At 45.1% G+C, this 12,240-nt stretch overlaps 1 protein-coding gene across 3 annotated transcripts in view; it reads left to right on the top strand.

The window, feature by feature from the left end:
* HOXA3 (homeobox A3) overlaps positions 1 to 10,172 on the top strand; it is a 125,215-nt gene extending 115,043 nt beyond the window's left edge. For 2 of the 3 annotated variants that reach the window (XM_060782035.2, XM_060782037.2), the window contains 2 exons: positions 4,965 to 5,611; positions 8,445 to 10,172. In XM_060782035.2, coding sequence (XP_060638018.2) covers positions 5,083 to 5,611; positions 8,445 to 9,208 — 1,293 coding nt within the window. In that variant the 5' untranslated portion in view covers positions 4,965 to 5,082 and the 3' untranslated portion in view covers positions 9,209 to 10,172. Of the gene's footprint in view, positions 1 to 676; positions 750 to 4,964; positions 5,612 to 8,444 lie in introns of those variants that run through there. The other variant, XM_060782041.2, reaches the window with a different exon arrangement.
* Positions 10,173 to 12,240: the final 2,068 nt, after the last annotated feature.

Raw genomic sequence — 12,240 nt, forward strand, 5'->3', positions numbered from 1 at the left:
CCTCTTTCTTCTCCCTCCCTCCATTCCCTCGCCCCCTCCCCTCCCCCACCCCACTCCGCTGCCTGCTTTGCTCGCCTCCTGCCCGGCCCTGCTCGCCCACTGCCTCGCCCCGGACTTCTCCAGGCGAGCGCCTCTGCCCCAACCAAGGCCCCCAAGGTTGGGAGAGCCAGTCGTCCAAACGGCCCAGTGAGTTGGTGCGCGCGTGGAAATTCCGGGTTGTTTTTTTTTGTTTGTTCAGTCCTTGCTGGATGGGATGTTAGGAGGGAGGCTAGGCTAGGGATGTGAGGAGACGCTTGCTCCATAAAGGGTGAGGGAGGTCGAAGAAAGTCCTGGAAGTGCACCCTGTTCTTCTTTTGCCGCCTGAGGCAGTGGGGAGGTGGAAGTAGGGGCCTGAGCGAGGTAAAGGCAAGGGGAGGGGGGCAGGGTTTTTGCCGGAGCTGGAGCAACCCCCCCCCCGCCCTTCGCGCGCGTGTCCTCCTCTCGTCCTCTCCAAACTAGGGCTCCTCCCGTCTCGGCTCGTGGACTCCCTTCCGGGGGAGATGAGTTAGGGGGACCCCTACCCCTGTCCCGGAGGAGTTTGAGGCGCTTGGTTGCCGGGGCGGGCGGCTGTGGAGTGGGGAAGCGGGGGGGGGGGAGTGGATTCGGTCCTGGGTGGGGAGAGGAAGAGCTCTGCTGCTCCCAGGGCTGTCGCCGAGCCTCCAAAGAGAGGACCAGGGCCGGCTTCCGCCCGAAGTCGTCAGAAGTTAAAGGTAAGCAGGCCACAAAAACGCTGCTATCAGGGGTGAATGGCGGAGTTTATGTCCTGGTGATTTATGACCAGAGACTTCGCTCTCGGTTCAGGAAGAGTTCACCAGGCTTGGAGCTTCCTTCCAGGCAGTGACGGATAGACCCTGGCGCACTTTGGAGTTCAGGCCGATGGCCCCTCTCTCTCCCCCTTCAACTTATTTTGAAAACTGGCAGAAGGACATTTGGGGGGGGGGGGCAATTCTAGAGCTGATCGAGAAGGCGGGAGGGATGCAGGGAGTGTGGGGGACCCATCAAGCAAAGGGTGGGGTTAATCAAAAGCCAAGAAAGAGAGAAAGAACCTTAAGGGTCCAAATTTTCAGTTTGGGGGCACTTTTAGGCCTATTCATGAGGATAAAGTGGTTCACCTCCAAATATGCTGCCTTCTGAGGATGACGGGTCCACCAGTGGAAGGGAAGCGGGCTTTGTTTATTTTGGGGTGAAGCTTGAAAGAAAAATTGGGATCATTCTCTAGCCAAGGGAAAACTTCCCAGTACTGCTTATAACTTAGGAAAGTTATCTTAGAGGTAAGATACTCAAGTACTTGGGTATTATTGAAGCCCCAACATTTTTGTTTACAAAGGCCAGTCTAGTGTTGTTCACATCAGACTTTCCCGAACTCAGGTTAAGGGCTCCTTGTGCATGTTTTCCCCTTCACCCCATTCCCCAAGATATTGTAGCCTGCTTCCCAATTCAAGAGGCATAGGGTTGTGCTGGAAGGAGGCTACAGTCTTCCTGAACAGCAAGTGGCCCCACACTCAGTGGGACTGATTTGGGCATAAACATGGACATGATCGAGCCTAGGATTAAAGCTCACCTATCCCATAATAAAGATCCACAGTTACCAAGAGATCAGGTTGGCAGACGAACTTTGCTGGGGTAGTTTCTGAAGGGATCAACCCATTAGTCAGTTTCAGTTTAAAGGGGGGGGGGGGGTGTCTTGTGAAACCTTTTGTAGCTCGAGCTTTTGTTGATGTCACCTTCTTGAAACAAATACAGCGTCCAGACATAATGGTGTGCTGGGGCCTAATTATGTTTTTGCCTCCTTACACTTGCTTTTTGTTATCTTATCAGTTGTTTTACCTCTAATGGGCAAACTGCTAGCAGCAAGGATTTTAACCTCTGGATTTGTAGTTCCTTAAAACGTTTGTTCCAATTCGGGTTTTGCCCCTGGCTTCCATAGGAGCTGCTGTGCATACTTACATGTATTGTTTGCTAATGGCTTTACTCTTGCTTTGACTTCCCTGTTGTTAGGAGTGGAAACTGAGTTACTTCCCCTCATCCCAAACTCTCTTTGGCATTCTTCCTCTATTTGAATGAGTTCTCCTTTCTTCCAAGCAAAAGGGAGGAAAATCTATAACAGCAGGGGGTACATACTGGTCTTTGTGTTTTTGTATGTATAGTCCCCCCCTCCCCGCAAAAACCCCTGTGTTAATAGTTGAGGATTTGTAGTTGTTGATTTTTGGAGATATAGTTATATTGGTCTGTTTTATCCTAAAAGGAAAGGTAAACAAAAGAAAAGGGAGGTAGAGGCAGAATAGAAGAAAACCTTTGGAAGCAATTGATTTATTGTACTGTTGAAGTACAATAAAGGCCAGAATCACTGGTGGTTGTGTGTTTTCCGGGCTGTATGGCCATGTTCCAGAAGCATTCTCTCCTGACGTTTCGCCTGCATCTATGGCAAGCATCCTCAGAGGTTGGAGGTCTGTTGGAAACTAGGGAAATGGGGTGGACATTCCACATATATAAACCTAATTTTCCTAGTTTCCAACGGACCTCACAAACTCTAAGGCTGTCTGCCATAGATGCAGGCGAAATGTCAGGAGAGAATGCTTCTGGAACATGGTCATACAGCCTGGAAAACACACAACAACCCAATTGATTTATTGCAGCTTATAAATGTTTTCTGATTTTAACATGCTATTTTAGTCTGGAAGGTGTTACTAGACTCTTCCCAAGCCTCTTATAAAACTCTATTCTTTCCTTTTTATACTTCCTGCTTTCTACTTGAGGAATCCTAACAATTTCCCTCCCACCCATCTCCAAAGAAGCCAAAAAAATAATAATAGATCAGCCAGGAAACGGATTCCAAAAGTGAGGGACACAATCCAGTGCAAAGTAAAGGATCTGTGTTGAAGTCGATTTGCTCCCAAACCAAGCGGCCTTCAATCTAGGCTTCCTCTAACTCGCAAGATCGCCTTTCTTTTCCAACCTTGACGTAATAAATACCAAAGGCTTGATTGCCATGAAAAAAAATCTTGAAAAAAAATCAAAAGGCAGCTGCCATCTGTAAGCAAGTTATGAAATTAATGTGTCTCTATAACGCGCCTTGTTTTCCAGGAAAGCGGTGTGAATTGAAATGCAAACACATGCAATTAATTTGAGAGTGCCTATGATACTGTGCAATGCTCCCCTCCAGCAATGAACACTGACAGACAACTGTTTTGGCCCTGAATTGTGGGAAAGATGGGGCTCTGGAAGTGAAGGTGTGGAAAGAGAGAGGTTTTAATTTGGGTGGTTTTGCGGGCCTTGTAAAAAGTTCTTAGATTGGAGATAAGATGGCAGTGATTGTGAATGGAAGCCTCGTCTCTGGTCAGACAGGTAAACACACTGCCGAGGGAGCAGGGAAAGAGTCGCCTGGGTTGCTGGAGCTCTCTGCGGTTTTGTGTGTCCATTCCCCTCTCTGCAGCCAAATGACCCCCATACATCAAATTACATAGCAGTTCCAAAGACAGAACCTATTATCCTTAAGTTGGTAGGAAAGTTCAAGCCGTGGTCATGGAGATGAACGCTGACTTTTCCCCCTCAGGTTCCTGGTGTGTGTATCTTTCCCCCAATCCATCATGTTTGAACAGGTAGAATTTGGGTATATTACATGAAGCAGGAGGCAGAGCGGGGGAGGGGTGGGAAGAGCAGAACTTTGGAAAGTCCTCTATTTTTAAAAAAAACTCATCCATGTTTGATACTTTGGATTAGTTATGAAGATTTCCCACAGATGACAATCAGGCGAAAAGAAACTTTCTCCAAAGGAGGATTAGTTGGGAGATCCGCTTCAGATTGTTATGTTTGGCTACATGGAGATCTTGCTTGAACCCAGAGGCCAGATTTGTGTCTCGGTCTAAAGTCACAGTAGTTAAATCTAATTTATGCACAGGAACTTGGCAGGCTATTAAACACCAAAGGATCCGGCTATCCCCAGTCTAGGCATTTCTCAAAACTTTTCGTGAGTTCGAATTCTTGCATTGTAAGAAAGCTGGAGTCCTTCAGTTAATATTATAGAGGTGTTTGAATGTATATACTATCTTGAAAAATAGTAATATATTATTCAGCTTTGGCATGATGCCCGTATTTTTTTAAGTAAATGAATAAAATGAATTCTAAAATGCAAGGGGAAAGTTCAGTGTATTGTTGAAGACTTTCACGGCCGGTATCACTGGGTTGCTGTGAGTTTTCGGGGCTGTATGACCATGTTCCAGAAGCATTTTCTCCTGACGTTTCGTCTGCATCTATGGCAGGTATCCTCAGAGGTTGTGAGGTCACACCAGATGCGACTTGCAGTTTCTCAAGTCCCTCCTGACATGGGGGAAAAAACAGCCCAGAAAACTCACAGCAACCCAGAAATTTCTTTGAGGCTTGGGAGTCTGGGGAGAAAAAAACAACCCTTTTCTGCTGGAGGATACACACACACACATACACACACACACACACATATATATGCACACACTTTGAGTCCTCCTAGGGGTGAGAAAGGCGGTATATAAATACTATATATATATACACACACACACACACACACACACATATATACACACACACATACAGACACACACATACACAAGGATTGTTGAATTGCTCTTATCTCGTGGCCCTCCGTGTAATTCACCCACAGAGGTCCCCTTTGTTCGAAACTCTGAACCCCTTTCCTCACTCCTAAATCTCTGTCTCAATCCCAGAAACCCACATTCTCCCCCAGCAGAAATCTCCACGATTCTGGCTGCCAGTAATTCCGAGCAGATTTCCCCTTGGCTCCCCAATCGAAATGCTCTTCGCCTCCGGGCCAAGTCATGCTGCTAAATATTGCTGACCACTTTTTCTGTTATGGCTTTCATGTCACTTAGCTATTGGAAGTAAGATGGATTTGTACCATTTCTTCACTCTCCCCTGCTTTCCCTGCACCCTAGGTCTACCAGGAGGGGCCATTGGCGAAGGAACGTCACGTGACAGAGGGGTGCCAATGTTATTCTTTAAGGGTGTCAAGACCCTGTCAGTTTGTGAAATAAATATTGGGAAACAACAGAAATGCAAAAAGCGACCTATTACGACAGTTCTGCGATCTATGGCGGCTATCCCTACCAAGGAACAAATGGTTTCGCTTACAATGCGAGTCAGCAGCAATATCCTCCGCTGCCTCCTTCTTCCTCGCTGGTGGAAACGGAATACCATCGACCGGCCTGCTCTTTGCAGTCCCCCGGCGGCAGCGGCGGAGGGGGGGTCGGCGGGGGCGCCCTGCCCCACCACAAGGCCACTGACATCAATGAGAGTTGCATGAGGACCCTCACCAGCCAGACCCTCCCGCCCCAGGTCCTTCCAGAGCAACCGCAGCAGCAGCAGCCCCCGCCTCCAAGCCAACAAGGCCCCCAACAACCAGCACCCCCTCCACCGCCCTCCTCGGTGTCGCCACCTCCCAACGCCCCCAACGCCACCTCCGCCCCGGCCAACGCCACCAAGGGCGCCATCTTGAACTCGCCCACCATGTCCAAACAGATATTCCCCTGGATGAAAGAGTCTCGGCAAAACACCAAGCAGAAACACAGCGGGTCCAGCTCAGGTATGGAACACGTGTGGAGAGAAGGTTAACAGGCACTGTACTTACCTCCCTTCGCCATCCTTGGTCGTTGGGAAGTTCTGGAGACTTCTAACTCACTTTGATTGAGTCTGGAGGAAGAGGTGGAACATCCCACCCCATCTATTCCAGTTCTAAATTGAATCCAGACACCATCTCTTGAGATCCTAAGGGCTACCTTCCCACACCCTTACACCCCCTCCTGCATGGAGTGGAATGATGAGACAAGCCCCAGTTTGCTTTAGGTGGCCTCTTTTGAGGCCTCCTATACAAGAATGTGAAATTGTCCAGTTTCCAGACCCTTCCTTTGCAGACTCAGAGATGCCTGTTTCAATCATCTTTGACATAACATAGGCAACCTACAGGCTCTCCCACCCAGTACCACTTCTGTTAAACCAGGCCCAGTTACAAGGGCCCCTAGGCCTTGGTTTCAACCCCTGGCTAGGCCTGTGATCTTCCCTTCCCCCTTACTACTATTCTAGTCATAAGGCAGTGACCTATCTCTGCCGAAAGTGTAACGAGAATAAAATAGCTCATCATCACCTGCAGTCAGGATCAATGCTTTGCTTGATATTCATAACCTCTTTTGATTTTAGCGCACAAGACTGGCAGCCTTACCAGAGTGGTATGGTAAACAAAGCTTAGGTTTCTTGTAGCACTGTGCAGGCAGGTCTATAAATACATTATGGGTGGATTATCGTGTTTATCAACAGTGCTATTATATAAGTAAACCCAAATCAATGAGAAAAGTATTAGCTCCACTCTCCCCAGGCATTTGGCATCTAATGTCCCACTTGCTTCTTCAATTTATCTTGTGCTCTGAAAATGGATTCTAAAATTTTTGCAAATGTTTTCTTCAATGCATTTTATAAAACTGTTACAGTAGAAAACCAACACTGACAGGCTTTGTTATACACAGGGAGGGAGACACCTAAAACTGTGGCCTACATCCAGTTGTTACTGCCAGCTAGAGTAGACCCACTGAATCAATGGGAACTTGGCAGGTGAACATTTACATAAACTCCCACTGAGAAATTTGATGGATCTGTTCCAATTGGATAAAATGAATTTGGCCTGTGTGCTTATCTAGGTGTATATTATATGTGTTTAGAGCAATTCAAATAAGATGGCAACCTAATCAGAAACAGGTCTACCTGTAAGTAAACCTTTCTTAGTGTGAAGGTAAATATGCTTAGTGCTTCAATCTTATCTGGTTGGAAGTCGAGCCCCACAGAACTGAACAGAATTGGAGTGCATAGCTTGATGTTAAACCTGGAAGCACATTCCAAGATCTCAAAAGAATGTACATATAATTTTGACGGCCTTTGGCTATATATTACTGACTTTTGTGTCTCTGCAGCAATGTTTAAGAACTATAAACCCGTACCAAAAGGTCAGAGTAATATCTGGTAATTATCCAAGCCCATGTTGTGGGCGCAATTATAATAAATTGAATAAATGGCCATTTGTACCCAAAAGCACCAATTGAGACAGGACATTGCCTTATGCAAGAAGAGGTCATGTGTGCCTGCTTATTTCCTTCATCCATGGCCCCAAATGGCTTTAAGCCAAGTAAGTCTTCACCAGTTTGTGTTGGCAGGCAAGATGGTATCTATTTGGAGAAGGAAGTGGAGAGACTGTGGTTGCATGGTGGTGGTGGTTGTGTTCTGATTTTCATTGTCTTGTGTTCCTAATAGCTGCTATATTTAATGAAACATATATTTTGAAGTCCTCAGGACTACTTTGAATGTCAGTGCTATCATCCTGGGCCCATCAAAGATAATGAGACTTTTGCAGTTCATTCTAAAGGAATCAGCTTCTCCTTACCCTTAAGCTCATAGTGAAGCAACATTCAGCCCACAATTCCTATCAGACTTTCTTTCAATTACTTGGTAATAATCCAATTCAAGTAACAAGAAACTTTGGTTTGATGGTTTGGGGGCTGACATCATGTAACTTTTATTCAGTTCTATCTCTCTGCCCTCATCTGCCATTGTGTTTATCTTCCTTGCTTAAGCACTTTTTGTTGGTTTTGGTCAGCTGTATTTCCAGTGGTTTTCAAAGGCTGCACCTTAGGTTCAACCTGTGGGTCCCCAGATGTTTTGGCCTACAACTCCCAGAAACCCCAGCCAGTTTGTCAGATGTTAGGACTTCTGAGAGTTGAAGGCCAAAATATCTGGGAACCCATAGATCAGTGGTTCTCAACCTGTAGGTCCCCAGATATTTTGGCCTTCAACAGCTGGTAAACTGGCAGGGAGTTCTGGGAATGGTAGGCCAAAATACCTGGGGACCCACAGGTTGAGAACCACTGCCATAGGTTGAGAAATACTGTTCTACAGGGATAACTAGTTCAGTGTCCTTGTATTTCAGTGGTTCTCAACCTGTGGGTCCCCAGATGTTTTGGCCTTCAACTCCTAGAAATCCTAACGGCTGGTAAACTGGCTGGGATTTCTGAGAGTTGTAGGCCAAAACATCTGAGGACCCACAGGTTGAGAACCACTGTTGTATTTGTTGGGTGAATTGCAACTGCCTGCAATCACAGTGGATACTGCGGATTAGAAAAATCAGCTGTACTTATTGTAGAATTGGAATCCCTTCCAGGCTGGAGATCTCAGGGAAGAAAAACTCCCATCACTCCTGACCACTTCTCATAATGGCTGGGTTTGATGGAAACTAGGCTCCACAACATCTGGAGGTCACTAGCCTGAAGGAGGCAATCTTAGCACAGAATTGCTAAGGGTGTTTGTGTGACTGTTTCTGGTGATTGTGTTGTCAGATGGCCTCATATTCACTCTTGTCCTTTTGTATGCTTGCCTAGGTGAGAGTTGTGCTGGTGACAAAAGCCCCCCTGGGCAGCCCTCCTCTAAAAGAGCCCGCACAGCTTACACCAGTGCCCAGCTGGTAGAACTGGAGAAGGAGTTCCACTTCAACAGATACCTTTGCAGGCCAAGAAGGGTAGAGATGGCTAACTTGCTCAATCTCACAGAAAGACAGATCAAAATATGGTTCCAAAACCGCAGGATGAAATACAAAAAGGATCAGAAAGGGAAAGGCATGATGACCTCTTCAGGAGGACAGTCCCCCAGCAGAAGTCCTGTCCCCTCAGCTCCGGGAGGCTACCTGAACTCTATGCACTCCCTAGTCAACAGCGTGCCCTACGAGCCCCAGTCCCCTCCATCCTTCAACAAGCCTCACCAGAACGCCTATGGCATCCCCACGTCATATCCGGCTCCTCTCACTAACTGCCCACCTCCCCAAAAGAGATACACCGGAACTGCCGCAGTGACTCCTGAATATGACCCTCATTCTCTGCAAGGCAATGGTTATGGTAATCCACATATACAGGGAAGCCCCGTCTACGTTGGGAGCAATTATGTGGACGCCATGACGAATTCTGGGCCCTCCATCTTTGGTCTGACTCACCTCCCGCACCCTTCCGCTGCCAACATGGACTACAGTGGGCCAATGGGCAACAATCACCACCATGGACCTTGTGACCCACACCCAACCTACACAGACCTTACTTCTCACCATGCTTCTCAGGGAAGAATTCAGGAAGCCCCCAAATTGACCCATCTGTAATTATATCATCAGTTGCTTAGTGAATCCTTAAAAAATAAATAACCCCCTGCCCTTTTTTTAAGAAAAGGAAAGAAAAAAGGAAACTTTTGGAGTCCCCTCCCCCTCTCCTTCTGTTCTACTATTTTTCTTTTGGTTCCAAAAAAGGAAAGCATTTTCTAGTTTATGTGACGTAGCAATATTTGTTGCTTGAATTGCCCTCTAGTTTCCATAGTGGATATTGATCTCCTCGAACTCTTTGCCTTGTGTTCTCGCTTTGAGAGGAACGCAAAGGCTTTCTACATTCTTAATGTCGACTCTTTTATCAAAACAGGGTATTATGAACAAATTTTCTATACAGGCGGTTCTCAAATGTGAATTTGTTCCTACGGATTGATCCCAACCCGGGAGGCTTTTTTTGGTATTATTTTAATTGCACTTCTTTTAAATAGCGAGAAAGAAATAAACAAAAGGCGCTTGCCGAGGGCTTCCCTGAAGGAAATTATAAAAACGTGTACGTCAACGTGTGTATGCTGGTGACCTTTCAGATTTATTTATATTTTTTTGCAAACTTTGAATAATCTAAATGTTTAATTTTTTTTATTTATCCCCACCTGTTCATATTTATATACATATATATATATATAAAGATATTAAAAAAATACCCCTTCTGTACCCTGAAAATTCAGGAGATATTTACCTGGCTGTATGTGAAATGGCATACGTAGGGAATATCGTTTGAAAAAGGGAAACTAGAACTCTTTTATTTAAAAAGAAAGAAAGAAAAATGCAATAAAATCTGGAAATCAAAACAATAGGCCACTCTAGAATTGGATGTCTTGTCAACATGGAATCAAACAGGACACATTACAACGCGAGAACCTGAATAAGGACAAGACAAAGAGACTCGATTTGTTTTGGAAGTTATACATTCCTTGCTGCTCACATTCTGAAAAAAAATTACAAATAAAGTTTTTATTCTGAATAATAGAGATTTAAAGCACGGTTATTTGATAAATAATAATTTAATAAACCAGAAGAAGAAGAAAAAGAAGAAGAAAGGGCCCCTGAACCTTGAGGATTAAATACAATAAATCTCCAATCTCCAATCTTGAGGTTGTTCTCTGTTGGTTTCTCACAGCCAACAAAGCTGAAGCAGATTCCACCTCAAATAACAAGCGGGAGGTTGGGAAACATTGGAAAATAAATATCCATGAGGCAACTCCATTGTCTTGTGGGCCAAAATGATGATGGAAAAGAATAGTAGTAATTCAGGAATCCAGATGTCCAAAGGTTTTGATTCAATACTATAAGAAGTCAGTGCTTTTGGCGTTGCTTGTGCTGCTTCTTCTTCTTCTCCTTCTTGCTTGTATCGGATTGGGAAGGAAATTGTGTTTCTTGTCCTCTGTAGCTCCATTCTGTCCCAAAGCTCAGGTGCTGTGGCTGCTCCCTTCTCCTCTGGAGGCCTCAATCGGAGGCTGGTTCTCGCTTGCAGGCTGTTCTTTCCCCGCATCCCACCCCTCTTGTCCTTCCTTCGCCATGTTGGGCTCTTTCCCCTGGAAGAGGCCAGCCGTTCCTATGGCGAAGGCTCTGCTGCCAGGAAGGGGGGCAAAGATCGAGCACGGCTTGCCTCCCACCCTTTTCCTCCCGGGAACCAAATGGACAATTCAGCCCCTGTTTACGTTGAGTGATGGGAAAGGGTTGAAGCAGGGTTTCAGCAGGGCTAGAAAGGAAAGAAAAAAGGGAAGGAAGAGGGAGAAACCACGAGGCAATGGCAAGCGAACCCAGCAGAAGTCAGGCAAAAGATGAGCAGGCGCGCAGTGTAAGGCTCGTATTTGATATGGCACGGATTCAAAACACATTTGTTTACAGGCAAAATACAATTCATCATCTCCATAATGAAGGAGCCAGACGCGGCGATCATAAATCAGGCCCCGAGTGCCAGACGATCATCTGAAAGAAAGAGAAGGAGAGTTGATTCCTTTGGAGTCTTCTCCATCAAGCGAGGTTTTTTTCTCCTTCTCCTTCCTCTCATCTGCAGGTTCTGAAACTCAGGAGTATCTTGTGTTATGATTTTTGAAAGTCTTGTTAATCCAACTTCCTTTCCCATCTATCTCATCCCCTTTTTTTCTAGATGCTGGTGGGGGTTGGGAAATGAGAGAACTATTTCCGCCCTAGGGATATTTCTATGCCTGGGGATGTGAGTATATTTTCCTAGGGATAGATCAGAAGCTAATAAGAAAGAAACTATTGAGAGAGATATATAGTGTGTATGTATGTATGTATGTATGTATGTATGTGTGTATATATTCTCTCTCTAAATAGTTTATATATGTGTGTGGATATATATATATACACAGACATGCATACACACACACAATATATATAGTGTATGTATGTATGTGTGTATATATATTCTCTCTCTAAATAGTTTGTGTGTGGATATATATATATATATATAGTGTGTGTGTGTGTGTGGATATATATATTTCTCTCTCTTTAAATAGTTTCTTTCTTATTAGCTAGATATATATAGTGTGTGCATTTATGTCTGTATGTCTGCATATATATATTTTCTCCCTCTCTAAATAGTTTCTATATATATATATATATATATATATATAGTATATATATATATATTGTGTGTGTGTGTGTGTGTGTGTGTGTGTGTGTATATATATATATATATATATATTCTCTCTCTCTCTCTCTCTCTCTCTCTCTAAATAGCTTCTTTCTTATTAGCTTCTGATCTATCTCTAGGAAAATATGCTCCCATCCCCAGGCATGGACTGAGCTTCCCCACGAAAACAAAATCCTTGCAATGTATTGTCAAAGGTTTTCATGGCCGGAATCCCTGGCTTGCTGTAAGTTTTCTTGGCTGTATTGCCAGCATTCTCTCCTGACCTTTCGCCTGCATCTATGGCAGGCATCCTTAGAGATTTTGAGGTCTCACAACTCTGAGGATGCCTGCCATAGATGCAGGCGAAACGTCAGGAGGGAATGCTTCAGGAACACAGCCATACAGCCCGGAAAACTCACAACAACCCAAAATC

Source organism: Anolis sagrei, chromosome 6 (assembly GCF_037176765.1).
Source record: "Anolis sagrei isolate rAnoSag1 chromosome 6, rAnoSag1.mat, whole genome shotgun sequence".
NCBI classification, from domain to species: Eukaryota; Metazoa; Chordata; class Lepidosauria; order Squamata; family Dactyloidae; genus Anolis; species Anolis sagrei.